This window comes from Denticeps clupeoides, chromosome 17, assembly GCF_900700375.1.
Source record: "Denticeps clupeoides chromosome 17, fDenClu1.1, whole genome shotgun sequence".
Lineage (NCBI taxonomy): Eukaryota > Metazoa > Chordata > Actinopteri > Clupeiformes > Denticipitidae > Denticeps > Denticeps clupeoides.
The window spans coordinates 18,993,395-19,008,346 of NC_041723.1; the positions used below are offsets into that span (position 1 = coordinate 18,993,395).

A 14,952-nucleotide genomic window follows, 5' to 3' on the forward strand; every position below is an offset into this window, starting at 1 on the left:
AGGCCACAACGCGGACGTCCATGCCACCATGTTTCTATGTCCAGTAGCTTTTCACAGACCTCTTTCCTTTGAATCTCTGCAGCATCTTGCATAGACAGACTGCTGCCCACATAACGCTACATGTTCATTCATAGTTTTGATGCCTTCAGTGACAATCTACCAATGTAAATGGTCATAAAGAAATGAATGAGAAGGTGTGACCAAACTATTGGCCTGTACTGTAAGTTAAAGATAATTAGCTGGGTATGGAGTTGTGTTGTGAGATGTTGACAGTAATGTGATGATCTACTGAACTTGTAACACATTCGGCCGAACAAGCCATGACACAGAAACACCTTAAGTGTTGATTTATTAATGACATATTGATAATATTTGTGTAAGGTCTCTGGGACAATCAAGACTTTACTAGCTAAGAAGCTTAAGATATATGACTATCGCTCATTCAGATGATCCTGAGCAACGTCATCCAGCAGGAACGGATCACAAAGAATGTTCTATGATTGAGATACTGTCACTTCCTGAATTCTTCTCAGGCCAGTGCCTGTTATATAATACATCAGCCTATGCTGCATCATAAAACCATGAGGAATAAAAATGACTTTAATAAGGGGATATATTCCTTTTTTCCCTGTAAGTTCTACTGGATTCCATTTTATTTGTCAGACAGCCTGACATTATTACAGGTCTGATTCACGCTGAAGCTTTTGTGTGATTATGTTTTCATGCAACATTTTTAGGGAAGGATGCCCAGAACACACAGACTGCCATGCGGTCACAAGATGCACATGTGATGCACAACTTCCCAACACCCTGTTTAACTGAGCTCACTGATGCCACACTGTGGAGATTTACGAAATTTCCCCCGCACACAGCTCAGAAAATCCAGGGAATTGAAGGCCATTATTTAGTAGCCTGTGTTGCAGGGTTTATTTAAAAACAGTTTATTTGGTATAAATTTCCACTTAAAACAAAGATTCATTTCTATTAGTTCACTCTCACATAAGAAAAGTGCAAGTGCGAATTTGCCACATCAACGCAGGGGAAAACAGAACACTTTGTTGCCAGACTTGCAGCGCAGCTCTTCATATTTGATCCGTAGAGGGAAAACGCCCTCCTCAGTCTGCTCCACCACAGTCTGAGTTCAGAGACAGATTATTTTACAACAAAACACCTGCCAACAGAATATTTCTTATTTTGCAGTTAAGGGTTGTAGTTATTAGCATTTTACCTGCAGAATTGATGTAGAGATGTTGCGCAGCTGCTCTATCCGGTCACCCACACACCATGCTATGCTGATATGAAAAGACGGGTTCTGGCAAAGAGCGGAAAAGTATTCCTTGCTTATCTGTATATTATTAATCATAGTAATATAAATAATCATAACTTAATAGACAATTAAACAGACAATTATTAATAAGGTGCACATGGTTAATAACATGTTGATGCATGTTGAAGTCCAATGAGGTGTGTTTATATCTGATATGTATAAAAAAAAACTTTTGATGATGAGTAATTGTTTCTGACACATAAAACAAGAACTTTTAATGTTTAATATGGGTTATGAGTTTAGTTATGAGTGACAACTTTCACACACCCACTCCCATCAATACTTCACACACTGCAATGTAGTGCCCCATCATCTTGGTCCTTTCTCCTCTGTTTCGATCAGTTCTCAACACTCTTATACCCTTTGTATACAGGTTCTGGTACAAGATATGTTCTATCTTATATAGCAGCATGACACTCAGACCTGGTAAAACGTTGGAAGTCCGAACTCCTCCATTGTTCGGTCTATTACTTGCACCAGTTCCAACAACTGAGCATGCCCAGATGACACCTCCACACCCAGAAAGGTCCTGTGAATACAGAGACAAATCTCATTATGTCTATTGGTTTAGGTGGTAAATCTTCAGGAATTTGATGTGTGCTAATACCTGGTTTTCTCACTGTTTGAATACACTTGTAGTCCCTCTGCGAGACACACATGCCTGTTTGTTATAAAAGTGTTCACACAAAGTTTTAATACTAAGGTTAATGTAGGGAAAGAGTAAAAATAGTCAAAAGAGCCAGAGAGTGACCGTGGGCTCTGGGAGAGTGATGTCCGGAGGGACTGTATGAAGGGCTGGATCCAGTGGTGGCGAAGCACCACCGTCTGAGAGAGACTCAAATGAAAATCTTCTACTTGAGTCAAGTTGATGCCACCGGAACGGGTTGCTTCAACCAATTGCTCCAGCAGCTCTGGAAAGGAGTCGTCTGGGATATCTGGGAGTAGAACAGTACGGCATTACCTCAAGTTTGGCATTACCTTTTTTCTCCATGTTGGTCCTTACAAGGAAGATAGACATATGATGCCCAGTTGCCCCTCTCGTGCTGGAAAGACCGGATCCGCCCACCATGCTGTGAGCGGTCTTCGTGGCACTGGTCCTCAACATCTCTAAACATCTCCAGCACTGTGTCTGGTAGGGGCAGGCGTTCTGGGTCTCCAATCAGACTTCGTTTTTTTTTCTGCACTCTGTGATCCTCCTCACTGTAATTATTAACAAGGTGTGATGTAAATTACTTCTTTTCATTATGAAACAGAGCACAGCACTCAGTGCACACAACAAAATTTGTTCTCTGATTTTAACCCATCACCTTAGTGAGCAGTGGGCAGCCATGAAAGGCACCTGGGGAGCAGTGTGTGGGGGCGGTGCTTTGCTCAGTGGCACATTCAGATTACGGATCTGGCCTTACCCGCTAGGCCACCACTGCCCCAGATCGGCGGTCACAGGACAAATGCTGGCTGGATATTATTGGGTGATAAACCTGATGTTTGTGCAATCAACGTTGACCAAAACAAAGAAATTACTATTATTTATTTAAAAATGTATTGATGTTGGCTGATTTTCTGTGAATAACACATTCAGATAGTTTGCTTGTCACGTGACTGCCACCAAATAGCAAAGTGGAATGATATTTAATGAGACGTTTCTCACAGTTCAATTTGGCAATGCACAACGCCGCTTAGATCTATTAAAATCGTAAAATTGCACAGCTGAAGTGAAACCGAACAGAGCGAAATGCAAGAAACTCCTAATTCTGCAGCTGTTACCTGCTTCCAATAGCGCTTTTGCGCTTCTTACAAGATTTGCTACTGAAGTCGTCGCCATCTTCATCATAATCATCATCAGAGCTGCTGGTGCTGCTGTAACACACCAGCATCCGACTGCTGCTCATCTTCACGGATAAACACAGCAGCAGTGTTTCCGGCTAAGAGCTGCGCAGTCGCATTTTCAACACTGGGGGCAACAAAACACATTCAAATGGTTCCGCATGAAAAGCAGTAAAAGTGGTAAATACACGGGTAATAAATGAATAGTTCTGCAAATTCGGATTACATTCGGGATTTTACAAGTCTTGTGTTTTAATGGATTAATGACAGTAAGTAAATAAATTGTGTGTAATGTATGTATTTTGAATATCCTGGCTACTTCGGTCCCGTCTACAGCGCAAGGCGACTTCCGGTTTTGTTCTTTATTCAGGTTCCTGTCTGTCGGCCTGCCTGCGTGCCTGCCTGCGGCGCTTTCGCGCTTCATCGGCTCTCTGTCCTCCCAGGAACCGTAACCGGGTGCACGGTCGCCTTCAACGCCGTGGGCCGGCTACTCAGTCCTGCTTTGGCGGATATTTTCGTGTAAAAGGCGGAGTTTGGCGACTGGTCGGAAGAGCGGCTTGTAGCTGCACCGGTGCATCCGGACACGGAGAGCGGCCTACGGCGCGGGGCTGGCCACGACAGGGCGCGGATGTCCGAGCATGCAGGCCCACGAGTGATTTCGGGACCCAGTGACCCCCAAAAAACGTGACGGAGGAAGGCGTGTGGAGGTATTTAAATTCGAGCGCGCAGGAAAGTGCGCCGCGCTGCGCGAATCGCCCAGTTTCACTGGTCAGCAGCACCAGCCATTACGAGTTATGAGTTGCCAGGTCGCTCGGCAGGTTGGGTGCGTGTTTCGGTGTGAGTGTGTTTCTGTTGTATGAAAGTGTGTGTATTTTGGCTGGTAAGGGTGTAGCAGCTGCGCTTTAATTTTTCACGGATTTTGACGCATCAGATTTAGTAGCCTGGTGGGTTCGACACAAAGTCCCAGGTTCAACCCCCACTTACCACTATTGTGTCCCCGAGCAAGACACGTAACCCCGAATTGCTCCGGGGAACTGTCCCTGTACCGTCGGGTAAATGCTGTAAATGTAGAAGCACGTTAATGGTAGAGATCGGGAGGGGACGTGGACATGGTCCTTCATGGGGATGCACAAACCGGAGCACGTGTGTGTGTTCGCGCATGTTTTGTTTACCAAGCATTATTCTGCACTTTTGTGACTGTGTACATCACAACAGATGTGTGATGTACACCTGTCTAAAACATTTCCATGGGCTGCCTTTCTCCTTTACTGTTAACTGTGGCATTGCAGAAGCTTATCAAAACAATTTCCATATAGAGTTTGCTTCATTTTTTACCAAGATCTTATAGACATGGTGGGACAGTTGGACCGCTGTGCAAATGCTTCACCAGAATTGGGACTGGGGTGGCCAATACGTATGTGAAAGTAATTTCATGACTCCGGAACTGCTCGTTTACTATTTAAGCCTGATTTATTGTGCCATTGTCATCTGAGAATATGCCCGTGCTTTCAGGGAAGAATAAATTCACTGATGGAATAACCTGGTCATTCAGGTAGTCAGCTGACCTCATTCTTTGGGGACAGATCATTGCTGATCGTCGACCTGACCAACTGCAGCAACCCCAGATCATAGCACTGCCTCCACAGGCCTGTGCGGTAGGAACTAGTCATGATGGCTGCATCACTTCATGCACCTTTCTACTTACTTTTATTTCGAATTTAAATATGCAATACATACTGACATGATGATATTTATAACAAGATACGCAAAACAAACAAGAGCTGAAAACAATCATGATGGCTAAATCTCAAGCAGTCAGAACTTCATTGACTTCAGTCGTTGCCCCTCCAAAAAACCACACACACAAATAGTTAATTGGACCGCCTTAAGCCTTGATTTGTAGCATGCATTCGCATGCGTTTCCTTACACATCAATGCATAAAAAAAATATCCAATGCTCCTTTAACCACACTTTCACGATATGAGACCATGGCCCATGCCATCAGGGTCATTCAGTAAGTTCAGGTAGTCAGCTGACCTAATTCTTCAACAACCCCAGATCATAGCACTGCTCCCTACAGGTTTGTACACCACTCGTCTTACCTTGATGAGCCCATCATTCTGAAACAGGGTAATTCTGGACTAATCAGACCTTCATGGCCTTCTTTCACAGTGTCCTGGGTGTGTCCTGGGTGGTAGTAGCCTAGTGGGTAACACACTCACCTATGAACCAGAAGACTGGGGTTCAAACCCCACTTATTTATCATTGTGTCTGTGAGCAAGACACTTAACCCCAAGTGTCTCCAGGGGGACTGTCCCTGTAACTACTGATTGTCTCTCTGGAAAAGGGCATCTGGTAAATGGCTTAAATGTAAATGTTGTTCCAGTTTTTAATAATGTGTTGGACCATTCTTAACCCAATTTTATTATTTTCCGAAATCTCTTTAGATGTTAACTTGATTGTTTCAGGCCTGCATCAGAGTAACATAATGCTTAAGAAATGCATCTGTTTGGGTTAAATGCCTATAAACCGAAACATAATCATCCATGCAGTTATTATACAATGGGAACCTCTTACCTATTTGCTTTGTTAAATCCAGATGTGACTTTTTTTACATTTTTTTTTTTTATAATCCCTCAAACTTTGTGTGATTTTTGAACATCTTGAACATGTCATGGGATTTATGACAAAACTAGCATTTTAGCGCTGGCTGTCTGCCTGCATTATTGATATGGAAATGTCATGCTGTCTCACTTATGTGCAGTTTACTTACTTGCAGTTTTTTTTTCACTGTTTCCCTTAGGAATGTGTGCAGTGAAGAAAACAGATCAGTGGATCAAACAGGGACACAGAAACAAAGACTTTCCCACCCTTTTCCAAAGAATCTCACCTGAAACTGTCTCATAATTATTCCAAAAAGAAGGTTTCTGCCAAAACAGACTTTTTTTCCAGATTTTTTCCAGAGGCTAATCCTGAACTGGCAAAATACGTGTCCCTACAACCCAACCCCCTCCCCCCCATCTGCCCCACCACGGCCTGTCCTTCAACCACTTCTCATTGGATCAACACAGTAAGAGGTCCCACAACATTACAAAGCTGAATCCCTACAGCAGAGCCAGGATGACTGAGGCATGGCAGCAGCATGCCGTGGCCCCGCCCCCCGTGGTGCACACAATCCCACCGGGCGCGGAAAATGCCCTGGGCTGCGCCGTGTATGGCATAGTGCTGCAACCGGACCCTGCCTTGCAGCAGCAGCAGGCACCGCCCCAGCCGGCACCTCACGGCCACGGGCAGCAACACAGCCAGCAGCACCCAGCACAGGCCCAGCAACCCACCCTGCAAGTAGGGGCGGAGGGCGGACACAAATGTGGCGCGTGCGGCCACGACATCTCCCATTTGGCCAACCCTCATGAGCACCAGTGCATGGTGAACCAGGACCGCTCCTTCCAGTGTACGCAGTGCATGAAGATATTTCACCAGGCCACAGACCTCCTGGAGCATCAGTGTGTGCAGGTGGAGCAGAAGCCATTCGTCTGCGGTGTGTGCAAGATGGGATTCTCATTGCTGACCTCCCTGGCCCAGCATCACAATGCTCACAACAGCAGCAACCCCATGAAGTGCTCCATCTGCGAGAAGACGTACCGGCCTGGCTCTGCTGGCAATGCCACGCCCACCTCCTCGGCCACCAACCCCCAGCAGCCGACGGCTGACGCAGCGACAGCCAGCGGCAGCGCGGCCGTGGGCACTTCCAGTCAGCCCACCTTCGAGCCCTCTGTGCCCGACCGGCCGTACAAGTGCTCGGTGTGTTCCAAGGGCTTTCGGCACCTGTCGGAGCTGACGCGGCACGAGCGCGTCCACACGGGCGAGAAGCCATACAAGTGCGACACCTGTGATAAGAGCTTCAGCCAGTCGTCGCACCTGGTGCACCACCAGCGCACGCACAGCTCGGAGCGGCCCTACAAGTGCGCCGTGTGCGAGAAGAGCTTCAAGCACCGCTCCCACCTGGTGCGGCACATGTACGCCCACTCAGGAGAGCACCTCTTCAAATGCAACCTGTGCGAGCTGCACTTCAAAGAGTCGTCCGAGCTGCTGCACCACACCTGCCAGCCACAGGGGGCGCGCCCCTTCCGCTGCGCCACCTGCGGCAAGGGCTTCAAGCGCCCGTCGGACCTGCGGCAGCACGAGCGGACGCACTCCGAGGAGCGACCCTTCCACTGCGAGGACTGCCAGATGAGCTTCAAACAGCAGTACGCACTGGTCCGTCACCGGCGCACTCACAAGAGCTCGGCTGACCGGCCCTTCAAATGTAACCTCTGCGACAAGGGCTTTCTGCAGCCATCGCATCTGCTCTACCATCAGCACGTGCACGGCATGGACAACCTGTTCAAGTGTGCGTCGTGTGGCAAGGGCTTCTGCCAGTCCGGCGAGCTTCTGCGGCACAAGTGTGGCGAGTCGTCCAGTTCCAGCAACCCGGACAAGCCATACAAGTGCGACGTCTGCGGCAAAGGTTACAAGAAAGCGGCGACACTCCAACGCCACCAAAACTCCCACTGTTCCGAGAAGCCTCTCAAGTGCTCGCTGTGTGACCGGCGCTTCCTGTCCTCGTCAGAGTTCGTACAGCACCGCTGTGACCCGTCCCGCGAGAAGCCGCTCAAATGCCCCGACTGCGAAAAACGCTTCAAGTACTCGTCAGACCTCCAGCGCCATCGCCGGGTCCACACCGGGGAGAAGCCGTTCAAGTGCTCGAGCTGCGACAAGGGCTTCAAGCAGCGCGAGCATCTGGCCAAGCACCAGAGTGTACACGCCCGCGAGGCGCAGTTCAAGTGTGTGTGGTGCGGCGAGCGCTTCGCAGACCTCAGCACCCTACAGGAGCACACGGTGCAGCACACCGCCGAGGGAGGGGGCTACCCTGTGGCCCCCTTAATACAGTAAACCTGCTCTGCGGAACGATGGCCTCCTGCTGTCCCCATGGTCCAGTTTAAACCGAACTCTCTGCCAGCACCCTCTACAGACAAACGTTTCACCTCAACAGACATTGTGCCCCTTCATGTCACTAATTAGGTAGTTCTAGGGGATTTTTCTCAGTAGTAAAACCATAAAGTGTTTGAGTGTGTGTGTGTGTGTGTGTGTGTGTGTGATATAAGAGGTATAAATGGAAAGTTGACACTGTCCATCAGCTTAGGTGAAGAGAAAAGATAAAGGGAAGTGTCTTGTTTGGTGTGTTTTTTCAGTTTCAGTAAAGAACAGGAAATGAATGATTTGTTGCCCTGTCAACACTTCTCCACATCTTCTACACCCCCTGTGCTCTGATAGCAGTGGTTCTCCGATGAACTTGAAATGTGGTTTAATCTGCTGCTCATGTGGGTGGTCTTATCATCTGCTGTTGCCATGCTGGTTGTTCTTCAGGGTGTCACAGTGCTGCCCCAAAATGTGCCTCTCCTTCAAGTTAACACAACCCTTACTCCCTCAAAGACCTCATTGTTGTTGAGAAAGTCCTGGGTCAGTGCTGGTCATCTCTGCGTTTGGTCTGTACAGTTTGTTAACTTCTCTTTGCAGGGCCCGTTTCCACGTTTTGCAGTTTTGTGAACTGCAGTTGACCTGTGGTTAGCGTTTTAAAAAATAAATAAATATATGTATACTAAGGTGGGGTTGAGCAAATGTTGTGGTGTGTGTATATGCTCATTGTGGTGTGTTCCCCCAAAACTGAAGGAAAAGTACCGCTGTACTGTATCAGAGCTCAGAGGGGCCAAGGATGTTAACCAGCTTTAGCAAACCAGCCTTCTAGGCCTCTGCATTTCACTGATATACATATATGTATAGAAATTGTATTTAAAATATATATTTCACTCATTTTATCACAGAGACATCTATCAGTCTTGATAAAACCCTGAAAAGCTTCCTCTATTACTGTATGTACATAGATAGTATGTATACAAATGTTGACTGGTTCTGTTATAGATAAACATTTGCATTGTCTTTCTAAAACTGTTACTTTTTATCACATGAATTTTTGATTCATATTGTTTCTATTTCACTCTTGCTTAAAAATAATACTTTTAACTGTAATGTGTGCTTTGATGTTGAGATTAAGCCCCTATGTTTGTGGAGAGGAGGAAAACAAGTGGTTCTTTTGGTTCAGTCTGCAGTCGCCCTTCCTGCAAAAAGAAAGTATACATTCACCTGAATGTCTGACTGCATTCCAGCCGTTTTACCAGCCCAGACCGGGTTTTTATGTCCCTTGTAATTAGTCAACAGGCCTGTTCTGTGTCTGAATTTACTGTAGTCACCTTGCTTTAATGGAAGTGGATAAAGCTGGTAGGCACCTACAGTTGGTGTAGAATTTCATTAAGGTTGTGCTCCACTGGTTGGCTGTGCAGTATTATTCCAGCTCCTGCTGTTCTGTTGACACCCCAGGGAAACTGTTTTTCTTGATCAGATCATATACTTTTTATATCTGTGGGGAGGGTGGACCCGATTTATTCTCCAGGTTGAATCAAATGGAATTCAGATTCAGTGTTTATGTCTCCCTGTCATGTTTTTATGTTCCCAAGTTCACATTGTATGCTCATTTTTACCAATATGGTTTAAAATATATAAATATCTATATTCTTGGTTGGAGTTGTCAAGTGAGGGTGATTTGGAGTGTCGCTGGGAACGTGGATCACGTGCCCAGTGGCCTGCCTGGTGCGTCTCCACCATGTGCATGCCTGCTGTGTTAGTCCTGTAGTCTGCCCCACGTACCTGTGCCCTTTGGGGGCATTTAGTCACATTTAGATTCTTCCCTCCCCCCTCTCTTTTTTATAATTTTATTCAATCTGTAGATTGTGGATGAACTAGTTCAAATGTGGCGATGGATGTGTACATTCATGATAAAATAACTATGTAGCATTTAATATACACAGCACTAACAAATAAACTTTTTTTTTCATTTATTGTGTTTTTCTTTATTTTAAGAAGTTAATTTAATTTAGTTAAATGACTGGATCATTACAACTGGGTCTCCTCTTCAGCACTGGGATATAATCATGGTATGTGGTGAAACAAATTGTAGATAACTGGGCAGAGCATAATTAGTGGTAGGGATTAGATGTCTTTCCAGCAGCTTCACATAGCAGCTTCCAGGCTTTGGTGTTTGACTTCAGCACCATCTGCAAATCAAAAGAAATCATTACGGATAATAGAAGGTTATAACTTATACAAACTGAGTAGGAATGAGAGTCATGATTACAACAAATGCGGCAAAATTTACGGCAAAGTGGTAAGAAAGTGGACTCGAAACCAAATCTTGAACTGCCAAGATGCCACTTTTGTGTTCAGAATTTTTTTTTGCAGAATTTGTTTTCAGAATTTTTTTCCATGACTATAAAAGCTAGAAAGCATTTCCATCAGTGGGTCTCACTAAGCAGCTCATAGCACCAGCAGAGGGAGCAGAACAGACCGCATTCACCAGAGACAGCTCAGATTCACTTTTAAATTATTATTTTTTTTTTATCTGGCGCACCATCTCCATCCCCAGCCAATTGACAACCTAACTGCGTTTGGCTAAGTTATGTTAATCAATAATACCTGTAGCTAATTGGTAAAAATTAGAGAAAACAGGATGATTTTCAGGTAAATTGTTGTTATCTGGTCCAAAATTTAATTGAATCATGCTTTCAGGTCATAGTTGTAAATTAAGCTTGTAATTGCACATGGTTTCAGCACCTTCATTGGATACACAGGAAAGAATATTTAGTTATTTTTAGTTTTTCTATGGCATGCTCCCTCTTATATCAGAACACTAAATTAATATATATCACAATGTAAACCCCAAAACATTAACATTAAAAAATATATAATATTATGTGACTTTACATTCTGTACGTTTTTCAAACTCCTTTATCATCTGATTACTGAGCAAGAAGTCCCTCATTCATGCCTTTAATCTCACTCCGGAGAAAGTAGAATGTTGTGGGAGCCACATACCACCCCTTGACATAATCCAACTCGCACCCACTGTTACACAGCTGATTTATGAGGACCAGCCTGACACAAAAAAACAGTGCATGCCTAGTCATCCGGATTTCCTCACCTCTGCTGTCTGTACCTTGTGCTCCCAGACTCTAATGGCCTTTTCCAGTTGGCTGCGGGAGTCCGTGGCTGACATATAATCGGCAACATCCGGTGCACTGTAGTCTGCCAGTCGCTGCCGCAGATTTCTGTTCAGAGCCTCAGCTTCCACTTGCTGCTGCTGGCAGCACAGAGGTCACTGGTCTTAATTCAGTCAAACGGAATTAAAAAGTGTTAAATGACCTCTGACCTCTTCCACCTGCACCATTTCATCAGTCTTCAAGAGCATTTTCCGCCGTGCAGAGATGTCAGTGCTCAGCTGTACGGACTCACTTGTCACGTCTTGCAGCTTCTTCTGCAAAAAGCGTTTTGTTAAACATGTACACTTTTTTCATATAACCAACACAACCTGTGACACAGGAGATCCAACCTTGTATGTGTTGAGGATCTGCTGGGAGTTTCCTGCCTGCACTTTGAGGTAGAGGAGTTCCTGGTTGTGGCAGTCAATGCTCTCCAGATAATATCTGTTCCCTATTTGGAGCTGCTGGAAGTCCATCTCCTGGAGATCCTCACTCACCTCCTCTTTCTGCCGAAGCTGAAGCTGCAGCTTCTTCCTCTGCATGCACAGAGATGCATTTTTCTGTAGCAGCTTCTCCACCTGAGATTTCTAGAGATGAGTAGAGTTGATGAGAATTACAGGGTACAGAGTAGGTTGCAACTCAATTTAATGAGGAAAAAGTGAACCATTATATTTTCTTGGTCCCACCCCTTCGTATGAAAAGTAATTGGGTGTAGTAAGTAAAGTAAAAGGGTGGTAGTAGCCTAGTGGGTAACACACTCACACCAGACGACCCACGTTCAAACCCCACTTACTACCATCGTGTCCCTGAGCAAGAAACTTAACCCTGAGTTTCTCCAGGGGGGGACTGTCCCTGTAACTACTGATTGTAAGTCGCTCTGGATAAGGGTGTCTGATAAATGCTGTAAATGTAAATGTAATTGTGCCAAGTTTCATGAATATTTACAGGTATCTCAGTGGACTCAAATATTCATGCTGCATAGACTTGCAAAAATTCAAATATTAGACATAAAAGGCAGATATTGCAGATTTATTCCCAAATCTATCTGAAAATTGAAGGCAATGATTTTTGCTTATTTATATTTCCATATCAGTGTCATGCTTAACATGCAGGCACCATATAATGGAACTTATTGTGGCAAAGGTGTTTGATTCACTGATGGGACCCTCTAGTGGACCAAACATTAAATTGTTCCAGAGATTTTGTGAATATTGGTGCCCGATTGACAAGTCGGCTCTCAATCCAGTTTAGAATGAATTCATTAATTTCATTCAGCATCAGCAAACAGTGTTTCAGCCCAGAGAGGATCATCGTGAGCTTCTGCAACTGACTCTTGCTTCATTTTCTCAAAGCAAATTGTATTGCTGATGTAAACATTCATCCTTCCTTCATGTGGAGAACTCTGATTCAGTGCTAACCATTCAAGAGGAACAGAAACAGAAATGCTAGAGGATTATCATTTGGTAATGTTTGTCACTGTTGAGCTCCCAATAAATATTATCAATGCACATCCATTTTTGCCGGGTTTATTCTTTTGGCTTTATGACCACATTTTTGGGGTGGGAAGATGACATTTTTTTATTTTTTTTGAGTGGCACTCTAGCACAGGGGTTAGCATTTCAGTATCCATTGCTACATCTGCACAGACCTTCAGATTTATCTGATCCTTGATGTAACGCCTTGCCTTCTCTGCATCTATCTTCAAGCCTTTCCTGTTGTGCAGCACAACAGCCACGTCACGGTTAAAGTCATCTCTCGCTTTCTTCACCTTCATGAGCTGTATCTCAGCTTCCTTCAGAGCAGCCTGTCACACATAGGTTACTTGTGTCTGTGTCAGTTACATTTTTACATTTATATTTAAAACAATGTAATTAAGGAAAAATAAGTCATTGTGACTTCTTATATGCATCATATGCAAATATATTAAAATCACTCAAAAGAAAACTGACTTGTAGCTAGAAAAGCAAGTCTACAAAAGCAATTTTGGGTTAAATGTGGAAAAGAGATTTGATTTACACACCACAGGTCCCAAAAATGTTGGCACGGGGATAGCTGATGGCTGGAAAAGCAAATAAAGTTTAAAAAGACTTAATTGATATCATGTCTGTGACATGATTAGCCATAAAAGGGACGTCATAGAGAGGAAGAGTCTCTCAGAAGTAAAGATGGGCAGAGAGTCTATGAAAGATTATGTAAAAAGATTGTGGAACAATGTTCCTGAATATCAAATTGAAAAGGCATTGCAAATCTCATTTCCTACAGTGCATAACATCATCAAAAGAGAAACTGGAGATATATATGGGACAAGGCCAAATACATTTATTAGATACCTGTGGTCTTCAGGTAGTCAGATGAAACTGCATCACTCATCGACATGATTGGCAATGACATTACAAAATGGACCCAGGAATACTTCCAGAAACCTCTGTCAATAAGCACATCCCACCATATACCATCTGCAGAGACCATATTGCTCTATCATGCAATTAGGAAGCCATTTGAAATTGGTCCAGAAGTCATGTCCTGTAAGCCAAGACTGGTTTGAAACAGACTGTCTAAAAGTGGGAAAGACTTGTTGGTTATCATGGATGCTGTGTACTCTAGGCTTAAGAGGATGGAGACTGAATGTGAAGTTGAGGGAACTTAAAAAATCTTTGCATTAAAGTGAGCGTGACAACTTCAAAGATAATTACCGATAATGACACTAAAAATGCATGTAAAAACCTTGTTTTTACAGTGTGGTAAGAAGATGAGATGCTACACCATGGTAAAATGTCTGTGTATTTTCTGTTGGCTTATGTGATTTGAAAGTATTTTAGTGCTCATTTAAATTCAAACGTCCCAACATTTTTGGAATTCAGGCTGTAGTAATAATAAAAATAATTATTAAAACCACTGTGTACCTTATTATTGACCATGTGTTTCTCTGAAAACGCATCCAGCGTTTCCATCTCTTTTTTAACGTTTTCCAGTTCAAACTGTGCCACATGGCACTTTTGTTCCCAGTTCAGACACCCAGACACATTCTGGACCTCCGACGTCTTCGTCCAGTTCTGGAAGCACACAACAAATCCTTTTTTTCCATCCCACCAGTCGCATTAACAGTACATATTTTACTGATGTTTAAACGTACTGCGGCGTCCAGAACGTTTTTAAACAGAACGTTTTCCGCCCGCAGCGCCGCGTTGGACTTTCTGCAACCGGAGAATAAAGTTCAAACCCGAGAAGCGAATAAACACAGAAACACAACAGCATTTACTCCACCTGAACCCATCCATTCGTCCCGCGATGTCTTCCGCTTTTGGGAGTTTGCCCTCTATGGTTGCCATGGTGGAAAGACGCGCAGTAGGTGGAGTGCGCATGCGTGTCTCCTCGACCTATTACATTTCGTTTTTGTTAATTCCTTTGTGGGTGCAAATATTTTATTAATCCTGCGAACTCAATACTACTACGGAGCCAATCTGTGCGCACAGATTATTTAAACTGGGTGGTAGTAGCCTAGTGGGTAACACACTCACCTTTGAACCATAAGTGAACCAAGCAGTGGTGGCCTAGTGGTTAAGGAAGCGGCCCCGTAAGGTTGCTGGTTCGAATCCTGATCTGCCAAGGTACCACTGAGGTGCCACTGAGTAAAGCACCGTCCCCACACACTGCTCCCCGGGCGCCTGTCA

At 44.5% G+C, this 14,952-nt stretch overlaps 3 protein-coding genes across 8 annotated transcripts; 1 reads left to right on the forward strand and 2 right to left on the reverse strand.

Annotated features, from left to right (window-relative positions):
• Positions 1 to 917: 917 nt before the first annotated feature.
• Positions 918 to 3,243, reverse strand: usb1 (U6 snRNA biogenesis 1). Of its 2 annotated transcripts, XM_028958675.1 has the most exons (7): positions 3,092 to 3,243; positions 2,331 to 2,527; positions 2,079 to 2,262; positions 1,935 to 1,988; positions 1,751 to 1,856; positions 1,229 to 1,312; positions 918 to 1,135 (listed from the first exon to the last, which is right to left on the reverse strand). In XM_028958675.1, exons 1-7 carry the CDS (start codon positions 3,214 to 3,216, stop codon positions 1,031 to 1,033), a joined length of 855 nt encoding a protein of 284 aa, XP_028814508.1. In that variant the 5' UTR covers positions 3,217 to 3,243; the 3' UTR covers positions 918 to 1,030. The 2 variants fall into 2 exon arrangements, with proteins under 2 accessions (XP_028814508.1, XP_028814507.1); XM_028958674.1 differs by having other exon boundaries at positions 1,935 to 2,262.
• Positions 3,244 to 3,516: 273 nt separating this feature from the next.
• Positions 3,517 to 10,084, forward strand: znf319b (zinc finger protein 319b). Its single transcript, XM_028959141.1, has 2 exons — positions 3,517 to 3,858; positions 5,956 to 10,084. The coding sequence occupies exon 2, from the start codon at positions 6,273 to 6,275 to the stop codon at positions 8,082 to 8,084; it is 1,812 nt and encodes a 603-aa protein (XP_028814974.1). The 5' UTR covers positions 3,517 to 3,858; positions 5,956 to 6,272; the 3' UTR covers positions 8,085 to 10,084.
• Positions 10,085 to 10,092: 8 nt separating this feature from the next.
• On the reverse strand, positions 10,093 to 14,607 carry cfap263 (cilia and flagella associated protein 263). Of its 5 annotated transcripts, none has more exons than XM_028959144.1 (8): positions 14,546 to 14,607; positions 14,415 to 14,475; positions 14,185 to 14,334; positions 12,930 to 13,085; positions 11,632 to 11,868; positions 11,452 to 11,553; positions 11,224 to 11,382; positions 10,093 to 10,300 (listed from the first exon to the last, which is right to left on the reverse strand). In XM_028959144.1, exons 1-8 carry the CDS (start codon positions 14,557 to 14,559, stop codon positions 10,223 to 10,225), a joined length of 957 nt encoding a protein of 318 aa, XP_028814977.1. In that variant the 5' UTR covers positions 14,560 to 14,607; the 3' UTR covers positions 10,093 to 10,222. The 5 variants fall into 5 exon arrangements, with proteins under 5 accessions (XP_028814977.1, XP_028814976.1, XP_028814978.1 ...); XM_028959143.1 differs by having other exon boundaries at positions 11,224 to 11,379; positions 11,452 to 11,556; XM_028959145.1 differs by having other exon boundaries at positions 11,239 to 11,382; positions 11,452 to 11,556.
• Positions 14,608 to 14,952: the final 345 nt, after the last annotated feature.

Excerpts from the sequence above, each read along its gene's own strand:
- znf319b (XM_028959141.1), top strand. The coding sequence starts at position 6,273 with ATGACTGAGGCATGGCAGCAGCATGCCGTGGCCCCGCCCCCCGTGGTG.
- cfap263 (XM_028959142.1), bottom strand. Across the intron at positions 14,335-14,414 it reads AAAACGTTCTGGACGCCGCA|AACTGGACGAAGACGTCGGA; the intron begins GTACGTTTAAAC and ends GTGTGCTTCCAG. Across the intron at positions 11,383-11,451 it reads AAATGGTGCAGGTGGAAGAG|CAGCAGCAAGTGGAAGCTGA; the intron begins GTCAGAGGTCAT and ends CTGTGCTGCCAG.
- usb1 (XM_028958674.1), bottom strand. The coding sequence starts at position 3,216 with ATGAGCAGCAGTCGGATGCTGGTGTGTTACAGCAGCACCAGCAGCTCT. Across the intron at positions 2,263-2,330 it reads ATCATATGTCTATCTTCCTT|ATATCCCAGACGACTCCTTT; the intron begins GTAAGGACCAAC and ends TTCTACTCCCAG. Across the intron at positions 1,313-1,750 it reads GACTTCCAACGTTTTACCAG|AACCCGTCTTTTCATATCAG; the intron begins GTCTGAGTGTCA and ends GCTCTTTGCCAG.